At 36.1% G+C, this 17,658-nt stretch overlaps 1 protein-coding gene across 1 annotated transcript in view; it reads right to left on the reverse strand.

Annotated features, from left to right (window-relative positions):
- Positions 1-17,658, reverse strand: part of Ns1 (Nucleostemin 1) — a 231,282-nt gene that overhangs the window by 164,883 nt on the left and 48,741 nt on the right. Inside the window, exon 5 of the mRNA XM_090396775.1 lies at positions 2,097-2,159. Coding sequence (XP_090252901.1) covers positions 2,097-2,159 — 63 coding nt within the window. The remainder of the gene's footprint in view (positions 1-2,096; positions 2,160-17,658) is intronic.

The raw sequence follows: 17,658 nt of genomic DNA on the forward strand, positions 1-17,658 counted from the left end.
TCCATGCCCATGGCATTCAAGATGGACTGTAAAAGGGTTTTGGTCAGCAGTGGCACTCTTGTTCTAATGATTCTGGAGGAGAATAGAAGAATAATAGTGACCAATTCAGCAGAGCACTGTCCATGAAAGTTGTAGAAGAGACACAAGACAGAAATCGAACATCTGAGAGAAAGAGAGAGAGAGAGGTTGAAGTGGATATATGAGAGAGGGAGGGATCATTAATTAGCTAGATTGCCCTCTTCTGGATAAAACTGAGTAATCTTAGAGAGGATTTTGGTGTGCCACCTCAAATATGGGAGCAATATTCCATGGTTGGGCAGATTTGGAATAGTATTGAATTAGCAGCTGTGAAATAGTGTGTTGTGCAAAACAGTTTTACAGCCACTAAAAAACTTAGTTGTGCACCAAGTTTTTTAGTGGCTGTAAAAGCTATAGTTGAAATGTGATTGTGCTGGGAAAGATTGGAGGTGCAAGTCCGTCTAAAAAGGAGAAATCTGATTGTGTTTGGATATCTCAGCATTATTGAAGGTAAGGGAAGGAACGTAAGCTCTTTCTTGCGAGAGATTAGACAGGACTGAGTTTTGGTGGCTCTGAAGTCTACAAGGATGTCCTTGTCCCACTGGGATTTAGCTAGGAGATCTGAGTTCAGGTACCTGGTTGTAGTAGATCTTGAGGATTCTAATACTTAGGACTACGAAGTTTGTCAAATGAAAAGAAGGAATGGAGTGTACCATCATCGGCAAAGCTATGGATATGACTGGAAGTCTGTGAGAGCAGGTCATTTACCTCCACCAATGCAGGTACTGCTCTATTGGTGGAGAAATCAGCAGTGAGGAAACAGTCCACCATGAGTGACCAGTGAGAAAGTTGGCAATCCATTTACAGAGTGTGGAAGACAGACCATAGAATGCAGTTTGTTAAGTAGGCTCCTGTGCCAATTCTGATCAAATGCCTTTGAAATGTCGAGGGCAATCATGTGAGTTTTTCCAAATTTTCCAGAGCTTGAGTCCTTAGGTGGTTGGTGAAAGCAAGAAGATCAGTTGTATATCATGAGTGGCAGAATCTGTACTGCTGATTAGTTGGTAGTTCAAGAGTTCATTGTTGATGACCTTCTCCATAATTTTAGAGAGAGAACAGAAGTGACAGTAATTGGATGGTAGTTCATTGACTTTTGTCACCTTTCTTTGTGATGGGTTGGAAGTGGGCCTGTTTCCATGTTGTAGGGTAGATGCCAGTTGAATAGGATAGATTGAAGAAGGGATACAGGATAGGTGTTAGTTCTGGGGCATAATTTTTTAACACAATAGGTGGGATACCATCTGGATCAGATGTCTTGTTTGTGCTCAATTATTAATGATTTTTCAGATTTCTTTCTGGTAGTAGACTGTAGGTGCCATGGAGAGAGTCATTCATGGTGGAGGGAACTTAGCCCGGGTCATCAATGCATAAATTAGAAGGATACCAGTAAGTCGGCCTTGTCTTCAGGTGAGGTAGCTATATTACAGATGTGAGAATGGTGGTAACCTGGGTGGACAAAAGTTGCAAGCAATCTGACCATGTTTTACGATGAGTCTACCATCTAGCAAATGAGCTTCAGACATTCATTACTTAGATTAATAGTATCCATTAATGCATCAAATTTACTACTAATGGTGAGAAACTTTACTTTTTCAATGGAGTGTATCATCTGGGGTAGGAGGAAATTCTAAAATAAATGCCAAATGCAAAAAAAAAAAAAAAAAAAAAACACTCACTTCCAGTTTCTGATAATTTCAATTCTCTTGTGCATGATTAGTACCAATTATTTATTATGTTGAGTTATTATCCATTAATAAGAGAAAAATTCACCCAATATCTTTCCTCAATATTTGAATAAAAATAAATTTTTCTGAAAATGGCTAAAACAAACTATCAAGTATATTATCATCTATTATTTTTTAAAAAATTTGTTATGAATTGATAAGCACAATGTTTAAATTTTTGTAATACAATTTTCTTATTTTAGCTGCATGAAGTAGATATAAGGTAAATTCAATCAAAATTATTCAGTGTTCTTCTGAAATACTTTCATGAAACTGTGAAAAGGAAGATCATACCTTGTGAAATTCTCGGTGAAAGGTTGATGGAGTTTGGCTCTGTTGAATTTCTCGTGTTTTTGCCTAATAAACAGGATAAAAAGGGGAAAAAAATATTATTCCAACATTTTTCAGTAAACAATACATGCATACATGTCAGAACCACTTTGAGAAAACTATATCTAACATACAAGCGATGTTAAATATGGCCATGCACTTTCCAGTTCAAGCTATCTAACTTGATGGCTGCCATATATTAGCCAATTTATATATGTGATATGGGATAGAATGTAAGGGGATATTGTATTTTCAGATTGTAGACATATTATTGTATTATAGACGTATTTTGTCACCTGATATTTATTTTCTATGTTCTTGGTAAGAATACAGAAAATAAATATCAGGAGGATGACAAAATATTCTGGAGACTGTTGAAAAAGCTCAGAAATGAAGGAAAGGATGCAGTAAAAGGAATTAAAGGTGATAAAGGTGACATGAAAACTGGAGAAAAAGATATTCTTGATGTTTAGAGTAATTACTTTGAAAAATTGCAAATTAAAACAACCAGTGACAGCATAGTGGTAAAAAACATTGAACAGGCATGCAATCAGGAATACATATCCATACTTGAAGTAGAAAAAGCATCTAAAGCATGAAATGTGAAAAGGCAGCAGGAGTAGATGACATTTGACCAGAAATGCTCAAGTATGGAGGTATAAGTCTTACAGTGGCTGCAACTTCAGAAAGCCTGGACAGAAGGACGATTTCCAGATGACTGGAATAGAACTCTCATAGTACTCCTATACAACAAGAGAAATAAAACTGAATGAGACAATTATAGAGGTATTTCCCTACCGAATGTTCCTGGTTGCAAATATACTTGAGAAACGGTTGAGAAGGATTTTAGAAGGGAAGCTTAGTGAAGAACAAGCCAGATTCAGGCCAAATGATTGAGACTGTCAGGATTAAATTTTCACTTTACGACAAATAGTTGAGAAATCGTAGGAATATAACAAAGATGTGTCAATGGGGCATTATATAAAGCAATACTTAGTCTTTATTTGAATTGTAAGTCAGCAGTCAGAATTGAAGGAAGTACAGAATCTGAAGTAAGTTAGTTAGAATTTGAAGGAAGTATGTGAGAATATAACAAAGATGTGTCAATGGGGCATTATATCAAGCAATACTTAGTCTTTATTTGAATTGTAAGTCAGCAGTTAGAATTGAAGGAAGTACAGGAAGATGGTTTAATGTTAAATCTGGTGTCAGACAAGGATGTGCATTATCCCGCTCTGTTATTATCTATATGGATCACATTATGAAGGAAAGTGGTATTAAACCTAATATCAAAATTTGAGATGTTAAATCTCAAATTTTGATATTAGGTTACTTTACTTTATGCAGATGATGTTATACTTTTAATTAAATAAATCCAGAACAAGTCTGCAAGATTCGCCTGACTAAATTGAATAACTGTTATAATAAATTTGGTATGTAAATCAGCAATAACAAGACAAAGACAATGAAAATAGGCAGAAGCATTGAAAATATCAACTGCATTGTAAATGGAGAATCTATAGTGCAAGTAAAACATTTCAGCTACCCAGGCACAATTTTTAGTGATGATGGTAAATTAAATATGGAAATAGACAACAGAATCAACAAAGCTGGTATGGTAGGAAGTCAACTGAATAAATTTATACGGAAAAAGAGAGATATTTGGTGAACACATTAAATAAGCTATATACAAGATAGTGTTCAAAACAATTTTAATTTATGGATCTGAGAGCTGGGTTAGAAATAAAACACTTGACCAAAGACTAGAGACCACAGATAATAGAATCCTGAGAAAGATTAAGAGTGTGAACATAATGGAATTAATGGCAAAATCATATAAAAAATGAGGAGATTAGGAAAGAACTTGACACGGTTAGCATCCAGGAATGTGTTAGCAGAGCTAACCTCAGGTGATATGGTCGCTTAATGTTAGTAATTATGTAGGTTCTTCATGTAGTACTATCATAATATCCTGTAAACCCCTTGAGGGTAGATTTCAGGAATTTGATGAAGATGATGATGATACTGTAGATAGAGGGAATAAGATGAGAAGGGACACTATTGATGATAGCTGAAAAATTTCAACCAAAAATAAATGGAAGTTAAGGAAGATTGTATATATGAATGAGATGGTTTTTAGGTTGTCTGGTGCGAGATAGATGCCACTAGGACAAAATATATTGTTGATTGCTGCTAAAGACCTGGGGATCCAGAGGAAGATGTGGATGCTATGTATGGGCAGAATAGCGTAATTGAGTGCTGAGCAATTATCTGGGTGCTTCAACTATGGGAATACAGATTAAGAGGAGAAAAGGAGATATGGCAAGATGGAAATGGATTAAATAGTTACTAAGGGATAAAATTACCTGAAACAGCACATGATAGAAGAGACCAGGAGTTTAAGAGTATTAGATATGGAAATAGCATCAGAAGATCTATCTGCAACTACAGTAGCAACTTTACCTCTGATTGGGGAAAGTGACCATGCAGTCTTGTTCTGGGAGGTTACTCAGCATGTGGAATTCTTTCTCAAGAAAGTGTTTATGTGGAACTACAAATTTGGCAATTATGAGAAACTTAGTTGGCAGCTTGGAGTAGCCATGTAGAGGATATGCTGCAGGATGATTTAAATAAATTTACAGTGTTTGCAAAGAAAAGACAATAGCTGTCAATTGAATGTTGTAAACAGCAAGGCAATGCACTTCAGGATGAAAAGACTACATAAGTTGTGTCATACTAATGGTACTGGATTACAGGAAATAGACATGGCTAGGAATCTAGGGGTAGAGAATTGAAGTTCAGAGGACATTCTGCAAAAGATGGCAAAATAGACCAAGGATTACTCTTGTTTCTTAAGAGATCCTTCTGTGATACCAAAAAGCACAAGTAAGTTTCATTTTCCATTTTTAAGTTAGCCCACATAACTCTGCTTGAAACTGCCTTCAAATCAAAAAGTTTATCTTCATGTTTAGTGTTGAATGCTATGGCTACTCCTTCCTTTCCTTAATTATTATTGCTCGAATATAACATCATATACTTATTTTTTAGGAAGATCTCACCTGTTTTTGTCTTCTTTGTTTTAGTGATATCAATGTCTGCATGGCAGCTTTCCAGAGGCATAGGGCTAACCACCTTATCCTCAAGTTACAGTTGCAAAGTCCAAGAATACTTGGAAATGTTGTGGGCACATAAATGCCTGTTAGGACCACTGATAGGAATAGGTACTTTTCCACTCCTTCTGCAAGCTAAATTTTCTTTGCATTAATACTCCTTATATTGGTGGTTGCTATCTTCAGTTCTTCTGACATTGAGTAGATAATGAGCTTCAGTTTGTTCTGAATTGATGAATGGCCATACATTTCAATATCTCCTTAGGAAAGTGGGGCTGACCAATACCAAATAAGAGAGGAGTTTTTGGCATTGGTTAGTATGACTTGGACAAAAATTATCAGTATCAGCAAGACCTGATTCACAGAGACTGATGTAGATATAGAGGTAGAGTAATGTAAGTGATATTGTATTTTCACTGTTTGCCATGGTTCCCTGACAAAAGCAGCATGGGCCTTGTTTAAATGGACAATGTCCTAGCCAGCATAAAATCTCATCATGTTGCATCATCATATTATTTGTGGTTTAAGCCAATAGAGAATACAATTTGGTTAGCTAAGTTCAAATTGTCATCCCATTCTTGTTTGTTCAGTATCCAGATCTACTAATGGGGTGCACCACGTGAAGTTAGGTCAGAAAAACCCCAGCTGGTTCTCTACATTCCTTAAAGGCAATGTGGAGGTCTTCTCTTAGTTATTTTGCTTTGACCCTCAGGCAATCTAAAACAAATACATCATTCCTACCTTCCATACAAATTAGTTACAAAGAACCATCAAGATATGTGGCATGTTCAATGAAACGCAAGCATGAAATTTCTGTAGAGTAGTGTTTTTCTCTTGTCCTGTGAGAAAGTGAAAGACAGGTACCCCCCCCCACCCACTGACGTGAACTGTTAATCAGTCTGATTGCTTTCTCCTGTATTGCACTGAGTATTTTAGGGAGTATTTGGGGAGCACCTTCCCAGATGTGAGAGCAGTATTCGATGAATGGATTTATACGGGGTTAATAGTTGTCAGGAGGTAAAGTAATGACTTGAGAAAAGAAGAATCCTAATTTTCTGGATATTAAGGAGGCAATGGGTCTGATGTGTTTATGTCAAGATAATCTCAAGGAGAAAGACCAATGTGGAGGTCTCCCAGTTATTTTGTAAATGTAAGGCTGAAAGAATATGCTTCTCTTTTTATGGGAAATAAACAGAACTGTGTTTTGCAGGCAATGAAACTGACAGGGTTTATCCAAGTGCCATCGAAGAATGGTTTGAGTATCAGAATTTAGGCTTGTAGGGATTGTTGTTCTGTGAGTTGTATTGGTTTGTTTGGTGAAAGGGTTGTCAAGTGAAAGGAGGAATCTAGTGTACTGTTATAGACAAAACTGTATATTGGATTTGTAGTCAACTAAAACAGGTCAATGTATAGAAAAAAGAGAGTGGAACAGTACCTTGTAGGATCCCAGCATTAGTTTTATAGTTAGAAGATAGGGAAATGTGAATCCAGTGAAAAAACTGGCAACCCAGTTGCAGAAGTCATGGGACCTGGTTGAATGCATTGGATATCTAGTGCAATCACTAGATCCCCCTGTTGAATGGCACTGGCAATCGTTTGTTAGTTGAGTGCTTTTAAAGTAACACAGGAGTTGGGTGTTGATGGTTCTCTCCATTACTTTGGAGAGGACTGATGGGAGAGATTGGCAATATCTAACCTTTTCCCTTCTTGGGAAGAGGTTAGATATGGGCTAATTTCCAGGATGTAGGTAGATGCCAGTGGAGTAAGACAGCAAAAAGAAGAGACACAGAATAGGAATCAATTATAGAGTGCAAATCTTCAGAACAATTGAAGAAATGCCACCAAGGGACTTTTTGGTATCTAATTTGGACAGGATTTTTTGATTCCTTCCTGGTGAATGGTCAGAGAAAGCATTGAGTGTTTGGAATGGTCGGGAACATTTATCAAAATCATCATCTATGCAGGCATTTGAGGAAAAGTCTTATCCCACATTTCTTGAATGACTTTATAATCATCTCTTCTTTCACAGCTTCCCATGAATTTTTCACCGTACATACTTCTGAAATTGTTTGCCATTTCATACGTCCTGTTGCTGTAACATCATGATTTGGCTTTGCCATCCATTTGTTCCACTCTTCCCACATAACAGTTGTGAATGGTTTATTAATAGATCCATCCAAGGGTTGTAATTGACTTATAAGGCCTCCAGGAATGACAGCTAATTCTGTATTCATTCCTTTTAGAAGCTTCTTTGTTGATTCTGTTTTATGCGCTCTGAATTGATCCCACATTAACATCGCAGGCTTTTTAAGTTTTATCCCACATTTCTTAAATGACTTTATAATCATCTCTTCTTTCACAGCTTCCCATGAATTTTTCACCCAGAAATTGTTGGCCGTTTCATACGTCCTGTTGCTGTAACATCGTGATTTGGCTTTGCCATCCATTTGTTCCACTCTTCCCACATAACATTTTTGAATGGTCTATTAATAGATCCATCCAAGGGTTGTAATTGACCTGTAAGGCCTCCAGGAATGACAGCCAATTCTGTATTCGTTTCTTTTAGAAGCTTCTTTGTTGATCTGTTTTATGCACTCTGAATTCATCCCACACTAACATTGCAGGTTTTTTAAACAAAGCACCTGGACATTTTGCCCGTATCTTTTGTATCCATAATTTCATTCCTGTTTCATCCATCCAGCCTTTATCTTGAATGTGGATAATAATGCCACGAAGAATTTCATCTCTCGATATCGTTTTTTTCTTGAAGATTAACATGGGGGGATAGTTTTGTTGTCTGCACAACAAGCTAAAACTACAGTGTAGTGAGTTTTTTTGTGACCTGTTGTTTTGATCACTATTGATTTGGTGCCTTTTGAATCTATTGTCCGATTTGAAGGAACATCAAAAGTTAGAGGGACTTCATCCATGTTCCCAATTTGATTAAGCTCAAAGTTAAATTTCCTTCTCACTGATATGACAAATCTATGGAATTCTATAAATTTAGCTTCATAGTCAGCCAGCATTTTTTGGGCTAGAGTGGTTTTTGTACACATGCATAACCTGTTTCTTTTCATAAATCTAAAGCACCAAGAGGGTGATCCGGTAAAATCTAAAATTCCATTAGCAGTTGCCCATCGTTTCGCTTCAAAAATTATCATTTTTGTAGAAACAGATATTCCCATTTTTCAATGATTCGTTACCCAATTTTTCATTTGTACTTCTAATTCTGGCCATTTTTCTAGGTGCAAACGGAATGTTTTCTTGCGTTTACATAGCAGTTTTAATTGTTCCTCTTGTTTTCTCCATTCACGAACCATTTTTTCTGTTGGTGGTGGACCAAAATGTCTTTCTGCTGCTCTGTTTCCATAGTGTTTTGCGTAATTATCACATTTAATTTATAACTCACATTATATGAGTCTTTTTTGTTTTACACTCATTTTTTCTAATTTTAAGAAAAAAATTTTAACAACTCATAAAACATATTTCAAATGAACCATACAAAAGCGCACATGTTTACACACTAATGACTATTGACGATCTAAATCAGTGATTCACCCACATGCAGCGAGATAATTTAGGCACCTACCTTCAGTGGCGTACTTACAAATTTTATTAACATATTGTGCCAGTAATCGAACTTCGGTACAGTGTATAGATTCGTATTTTAATGTTACCTTTGGACCATAACATGCACCCAATTTTCAGCTGATTTTTCTAAGTAAAAAGGTGCGTCTTATGGTCCAAAAAATACGGTACCTGCTTCTAACTCTTCAAAAATCATTTTAGTATACACTGATGATTTTTTTGCAGCTGTTTTAGGCTTTGACATAAGCAGTGAGAGAAGATAGACTTCTTGATGATAGTCAGTTGTGTTATGTTATGCTTAGTTCTTAACCGGTAGTCGTGGCACATCTTTTGGAGAACCGAGGTTTACTTGAGAATTTGGTGTGAATGATTCCATTTCAGACAAGATTACTTCAGTGATATGTTAAGTGCATATGCTTGAGGAAGGTTAAAAGCAATAATAAAAGCAAGGGAATGAGTTTTCAAGTTATACCCTCAGATATAACTTGAGAATAGCTGGTGGGAGTAGAGATATGCACAATGTTGTAATCTGAATTAACCAAGGGAGATGCAACTTTCACGGTATATTTGGTTGGAAGGATTACCAGTGAGGAAGTGGTGCAGTGATTGGAAAGTAGTTGAGTTTAACTTGTACTCTGGTGCGCATATGAACAATTTGTGTAAGGTAGGGTTGCCAGATTTTGGAAAACCAAATAAGGGACATTCCATTCTTTCGAATAATCACTGTTAAAAAACACTTTTGTTTTGGCATTGTTAAGGGCTTAAGGAAAGAAACAAAAATTAATTTACCTTCAATTATATATTTTATGTATTAACCAAATATCGCAGGTGCTTAAGGGTCAAAGCTGTATAACTGAGAAGAGACCTCCACACAGCCTTTAAAGGAATGCGAAGAACCAACTAGGACTTCTGACCTAATGTCCAATCCTCACCTTCTCATGGTGCACCCTGTTGGGTATCTACCTGAATACTGAACGAACGAGGATGGGCTGGCAATTTGGGATTTAGCCGACCAAATTGTATTCTTATTGGCTTTAACCAAAATACAGAATGATGGTACAACATCACAGAATTTCATGCCGGCTGGAGCGTCGCCCGGTTAAACAAGGCCCCTGTTGTTTTCGCCAGGGAACCAGAGCAAACAGCGAAAAGTAAGCTACTGGAACAAATCTGAAAACAAACCCCGACTCAACATCACCAAAGTTAAAGATCGGTACTATCAACATAAGAAGCCTGAATGGCAAAGAAATAAAGCTAGCTGAGGAATTAGATAAGTACCACATTAATATAATAGGGGTGGCCGAAACAAAAAAGACAAAAACTGGTGAGATCTTTCTGAACAATAAATAGCAAATGTTATATTCAGGAAATGACAATCAAGGAAAAGAAGGAGTACCCATAGTATTCAACACAAAATACGAGGCTAATCTTCTTGAATGGGGAACTGGATAATGAGACTTATTTGTGCCTATGGTCCCACAGAAGGTTCTACTAAGGTAGACGTTGAGGAATTTTTTGAGGCTCTAGAGAAAGCTACTGACACAATGAAAAAGGAAAAGTTGGTCCTTGTTGGGAATCTAAATAGCAGGATAGGAGTGATTGTCAGACATATAAAAATGTTTTTTGAAAATTTGGAGAAAAGAGCAAAGCTAATAATAATGGCAAATATCTGTTGAATTTCGGCTCAGGACATGGACTGGTTATTACTAACACCATGTTCCAACATAAAAAAGTGCACAAATTCACATGGAGAGAAGAGGCAAGGAATAAGAAAAGTCTCATTGACTATGTTATTGTTGATAGTGATGTTTTCTCCCTGGTGCAGGACACCAGAGCGTACAGAGGATTTGAAATTGCAAGTGATCACTATTTAGTCTTGAGCAGGATAAAATTAATTTTCATATTGTAAAGAATAACATGTAAGAAAGTTTTAAAGTGAATAAAACTTGAGCAGCTCTCAGATGCAAACTGTAGACTAAAATACACAAAGATTATTGAAGAAAAAATGAAAGAGTTTGAGATAACAGGAATCAAACCTTGGAGGTTCAGTGGCAAACTCTGAAGAAAACATTGATTGATTCAGAAAGAGAGAGGATAAAAAAATCAGAACTCCATGGTGGACACAGGAAGTTAAAGAGGAGTGAAGGAAAAGAAGAAAGCATATCAAAAGTTCCTGGCAAATAAGTCAGCTCATGCTCTTAGAGAATACAGAGACAAATGTAAGAAAGCTAAACACTGTGTAAAATTAGCTTAAACAAATGTCATGGGAGGACTTTTGCAAAAATATAGAAAATAAATATCAAGAAGGTGGCCAAATATTCTGGAGGTTGTTGAAGAAGCTTAGAAATGGAGGAAAGATTCCTGTAAAAGGAATTAGAGATGAAAACGGAAGAAAAAGATATCCTTGAAATATGGAGTAATTACTTCGAAAAATTGCTAAATGAAACAAGCAGTGATAGCACAGTGATAAAAAAACACTCAACAGGCATACAGTCAGGAATACATATCCATACTTGAAGCAGAAAAAGCCATCAAAGGCTTGAAATGTGGAAGGGCAGCAGGAGTAGATGATATTTGACCAGAAATGCTGACGTATGGTGGTATAAAAGTCTTACAGTGGCTGCACTGCATAGTTCAGAAAGCCTGGACAGAGGGACGAATTCCCGATGATTGGAGTAGAGCTCTCATAGTACCCATATATAAAAAGGGAAATAAAATTGCATGTGAGAATTACAGAGGTATTTCCCTACTGAGTGTTCCTGGCAAGATTTTTGCAAGTATAATTGAGAAATGGTTGAGAAGAATTGTGGAAGAAAAGCTTGGTGAAGAACAAGCTGGATTCAGGCCAAATAGAGGCTGTCAGGATAAGATCTTCACTTTACGACAATTGGTTGAAAAATCATGGGAATATAACAAAGATCTGTATTTAAGTTTTGTCGACCTGGAAAAGGCATATGACAAGGTGCCAAGAGAGAAGCTATTCAATATGTTACAGTTATATGGTGTCAATGGGGAATTATATCAAGCAATACTTATTCTTAATTTGAATCGTAAGTCAGCAGTCAGAATTGAAGGAAGGTGGTTTAATGTTAAATCTGGTGTGAGACAGGGATGTACATTATCCCCTCTGTTATTATCTATATGGACCACATTATGAAGAAAAGTGGTATTATATCTGATATCAAAATTGGAGATGTTAATTTCAGCTCTTTGCTTTATACGGTGTTATACTTCTAAATAAATCTGCTACAAGTCAGCAATATTCCCTGACTAAATTGAATAACTGTTGTAATAGATATGGTATGAAGGTTATCAATAAAAAGACAAAGACAATGAAAATAGGCAGAATCATTGAAAATATCAACTGCATTCTGAACGGAGAACCTGTGGAACAAGTAAAACATTTCAGCTAACTGGGCACGATTTTTAGTGAAGATGGTAGATTAAATTTGGAAAAATAGACAACAGAATCAACAAAGCTGGTATGGTAGGAAGTCCACTGAATAAATTCATATGGAATAAGAGAGAAATTAGTATTACCACTAAATTAGCTGTATACAAGACAGTGTTCAAACCAGTTTTAACTTATGGATCTGAGAGCTGGGTCAGAAGCAAAACACTTGACCAAAGATTAGCGACTGCAGATATGAGAGTCTTGAGAAAGATTAGAGGCGTGAACAGATAACATCAATGGCAATATCATATTAAAAACGACGAAATTAGGAAATAACTTGACATTGTCAGCATCCAGGAATGCATTAGTAGAGCTAATCTCAGGTGGTATGATCACTTTAAACAGAATGGGAGAGGAGAGAATTGCAAAACAAGTGTTCTCTCCCAGGGTGGCAGGAAAACGACCCAGAGGAAGATGAAGATGTAGGTGGATTGATGCAGTACAAAAGTGCCTTAGACGATAGAAATATAAGATCTGATCATGTTGGGGTCTTGACAAGTAACAGACTGATTTGGAGAAAAATTGTAGATAGGAAGTTAGTAATGATGTACATTTTTCATGTAGTACTATCATATCCTATACACCCCTTGAGGGTACATGGCAGGAATTTGATGATGACCAAATATCGCACATTCAAAAAAGGCGAGATATTATTTTTTAATAATTACTGAAATAACATCCACGTGCTGAACCAATCCTGCACCACACAATGTCCAAATAAGAACTGTTTGAAATTAAGCAAATGCAGTATATCTGTTCAGAATTATAAATAAACTACTTATACTAAATAAAAAGTGACCAATGAAAGGGACCGTCGCTGTCATAAACTGTAAACACAATTAATTTCCTCGAATTGTCAGTTGTTATGGCTTACAGATCAATTTAAGTCGGATTATTCAAAAAAGAATATTGAAAATTATAATTTCTTAACATAATATTTATCATTTTATCTTTTAATTAAAATACGAGATATTAGGCTGTCCCTACAAGTACAATATGGGATAGCAAAATTCGACGTAAAATAAGGGACATCTGGCAAGCCTAGTGTAAGGTGATGTGTGATTTCAAATATCTCGGTATCTCTATCTGCTTTGCCTATATAGTTAGAGAAGGAAAGCCAATTGAACATTAAAATTGCCAAGGAAGATAACCTTACTGCTAAGAAAGTTTGACTGAAGGACACTGACTTTTGACAAGAGAGAGAAAGTCAAAGAGCACAGTGGTTGGTGGCACTGGAAGAGTGACATAGCATATAAATTTTACAGTAGGGCAGACAGATTTTCAGCTGAAGTAGATCATTCTTTAGAGATTCTAAGTTTGTTCTCTGACACAGTGCATGTCATAGTGAATGTGTGCATAAACACCACCCTTGAGCCAAAAGGAGTAAAGTGTGTATTTGGGGAAGTTGAGAGGAGCGATGCTTGGAGAGCTGGAATTTAAGTTTCTATCAGAAAAAGTAGACGAGATTTTGCAGACTGCAGGTGGAAGTAGTCATTGATTAAAACTGAGATCACATATATACTTGTAAAGTCAATCTGGAAATCTGCAGGATTTGTTGTTGAATGAGTAGGTCATGCATGTTCCATATGCAGTAATTGTATTTTGGTTTTCAAGTTGACTATTATAGTTCGACACTTCTGTGCATCTTAGAAAAAGGAGAATCCATTCCGATAATAGGGTAATCAGTCCATATTGTGGGATGAGTTGTTTATTATTACCAGTCAGAAAATTAACTTCTCTTTTATGATTATTGTAGTTAACTATGTTGCTTGTATAACAGTTGGAAAATTTTACCTATAATGCACATGATTTCGCATGTTGGCAACCAATTCGGACGTCCTTCATTTCTTTCTCCCCTTCAGCATGAATCGACTATTCTTGGAAAGACGCGAAGCAGGGACCTACAAATGGTGGGCAAACTATAACAGCACTCAATTTTTACACCGAGTATTCCTCTTTTGTAGTTGATATGCCATGTTTTGTCGCTTTGTCATTTTTCTTTCAGTTGTTGGCAAAATTGTTGTCATCTTTGTTCACGATGGCTGATGACAAGGTTGGGCTGTGCTTATATATGTAATTGGGAATGGGGAGAACCTACCTTGAAGTTGTTTACATCTGACATTAGTTCTGATACACTTGCTGGTGTGTCACAGATTGCTTTCACTAGTTACATGAAGGTCACCATCTGCTTTTTTGTTGTAGGCATCTGGTGTTTCTCTGAAATCAAAACTGGATTTTTCTATTAGTTTGGTGATGTCTTTCTTCAGCATATCATAGCTTTTGGTATGAAAGCTGAGGATAATGACACTATATTTTTTTTGTTTTCGACTTTCATTGAGTCATGTACCAATACCAGCCAGCTCCGATGAGGTGATGGAGCTGACTGGTATCAGTGATGGGTTATTTTTCATTGGAGCATTGATTTGTGAATCAGTTTTAGTTCTAATTAATTAGATTTTGTGGGAGAAAGTTTCATTGATAGCAACGAAACAATGCTCCAAGCTTTCAATGTGTTTTTCTAAAGTTTTCAGAAACTCTTTCATTGAGGGAAGGCACAGTGAATAGAAAAAAGACTGGTTCAAATTCATGAGAAGTCTATATGCTGATTTGTTGATTTTTATGCACCGAGCAAGCAACCATTCAGAACAAAAATCACACAAAAAACTTCTTTTTTTTTTTTTTTTGTGTCCATGACAGTCAACAGCTGTGATACTGGATATCATCATATGATTTATTGGTGCTGGTCAGCTACAAGTCTGCAAGATTCCCTGACTAAATTGAATAACTGTTGTAATAGATATAGTATGAAGGTCAGCATGACAAAGACAAAGAAAATAGGCAGAAACATTGAAAATATCAACTGCATTGTGAATGGAGAACCTACAGAACAAGTAAAATATTTCAGCTACTTAGGCACAATTTCTAGTGAAGATGTTAAATATGGAAATAGACAACAGAATCAACAAAGCTGGTATGGTAGGAAGTCCACTGAATAAATTTATATGGAATAAGAGAGAAATTAGCCAAAACACTAAATTAGCTGTATACAAGACAGTATTCAAGCCAATTTCAACTTATGGATCTGAGAGCTGGGTCAGAAATAAAACACTGACCAAAGACTAGAGACCACAGATATGAGAGTCCAGAGAAAGATTAGGGGCATGAACAGATGAACTGATATTAAAAATGAGGATATTAAGAAAGAACTTGCCACTGTCAGCATCCAGGAATGCATTAGCAGAGCTAATCTCAGGTGGTATGGTCACTTAAACAGAATGGAAGAGTGTTAAATTCTTTATTTATATGATTTATACTTAAAGAGTTTGTTACTTGATTAAATCCTTTCTTACTCAAAACCTTATTCAATTAAAATCCTACCGGCTGCGCCACTGTTAATTTCTGACCTTACTTGTACTTTTCTTTAATTTATATGTTATTGTTGTTGTTCTTATATATGTAATTATGTCACTTATCTTATTCACAGTTAAATCTATCCACACAATTTGGCCGATTCTTAGAAAGATTAAGTATATTAAATAAATTGACAAAGGGTAGACATTTTGAATAGAGTCCGATCTTCAGCAATGACGGTCTGGAGTTACCACCTATTCAGGTTCTGGCAATATGTATTTGATCAAGCTGCACCAGCCAGATCCCTAGGTCAGAAATTCCTCTTAACCAAGGAGTAACCCTCAGAAAATATACTAAGTAAATCAATCTATTAGTTATTCTTTATCTCAATCTTATCTATCTCTCTTAAAATACTTTAGTTTGCAGTCGTGGTCTCTGTCATATTATTCACTCCCACTCAGCAAATATTAGCAAGCAGTGCATTGGATTCAAATCAAGGCACAAAACAGGTTAAGATAATCAAGATACATTTATTAGATTCTAAAGATTACACATTTACAATAAAAATCACATATAAGAATAGGCTCATTTCACTACACAAAATTCTAGCTAGCATCCTTTAAATATCTTTACTTATCTTACACATATTCTTAAAACATTCACATCGATAATTCTATAGATCATTACTTATAGCAAATTAACTACTACTCATTCACACAAATACTAAGGAAACAGCCATTAGATTCTAAAACACTGGTATCTAAATCTCACTATGGTCCTTCCTACAAGTTTAGAGTTATATAATTTAACATCTCGTTTCTTCCATAACGCATTATTCCGTTCTTTCTTAACAAAGGAATTATAAAGGGTTTTACATTACCACATTCCTGTAACTTATTCCGTCTATCCTTTCTTTATAATTTCCCTCCGAATGTTCGATCTCGTCCTTGGTGATTAACTCACGGGCTAGGTTTGGCCTTCATTGTTCTGTCCTTTCATCGCATTCTCGACTGAAAACAGCATGGATTGAATCGATCCACGTGGACATATACGTGGCCCAGTTTCTTCAGGCTTACTCGGAAAAGTACCTCTATTCCTTCCGCCTGACATCGCGAAACAACGGCAGAGAATAGCTGCCCACTATCGACTAGATCTCGAACTGGAACTCTTCCCAACTCCACCAGAAATTCTCCAGCAACTCCAGATGAAAAAAACCTAAAAAGCCTTGAACGGGAGGGACAAACCCGTTTTATACCTCGTATCTCTAGCACCCCCCCTTCACTACCAAACCTTTCTGCCAGACACTTTCCTTTTGCGCCCGGCTCCTATTTTCATTTCTATCTTCCTGGAATACTTCGTATGTGTGCCGCGTCTTCCCGGAAAAACACTGTGCGCATGCCGTTCACACATAAGCAATTTGCCGTCGGCTATACAATTTATCTAAAGTTGTCGTTAATGGACTTTGATCCTACGTTATTATGCTCTAACATATATCGTATAAAGAAACTTCTTACATTATAATCTTTTTACAAAAAAATGACATCTTTCACCTTTAATTAATATTACAAAGTTTGTATTAGTATAATTCTTTAAACAAATTAGTATCTTTACACATATTTACAAGCATTTCCGCTATAAGTTTTTTTTTTCTTGTTCAATTCTGAATGAGATATTTCTTAGTTAAAATATTTTCATTCAAAATTCAACAAGAGGAAAGATTAGCAAAACCAGTGTTCTCTCCAGGTTGGCAGGAAAAAGATCCACAGGAAGACCAAGTTATAGATGGATTGATACAGTAAAAAGTGCCTTAGAAGATAGAAATATAAGATCTGATAATGTTAGTCTTGATAGGTAACAGACTCATTTGGAGGAAATTTGTAGATAGGAAGTTAGTAATGATGTAAATTTTGCATGTAGTACTATCATATCCTGTATGCCTCGAGGGTATATATATATACACACATATATATACACACACACATATCAGAAATTTCATTATGATGTGCTGGTCAGTTGCACCATG

This window comes from Typopeltis vanoorti, chromosome 1, assembly GCF_054136105.1.
Source record: "Typopeltis vanoorti isolate ZY-2024b chromosome 1, IOZ_Tvanoo_1.0, whole genome shotgun sequence".
Lineage (NCBI taxonomy): Eukaryota > Metazoa > Arthropoda > Arachnida > Uropygi > Thelyphonidae > Typopeltis > Typopeltis vanoorti.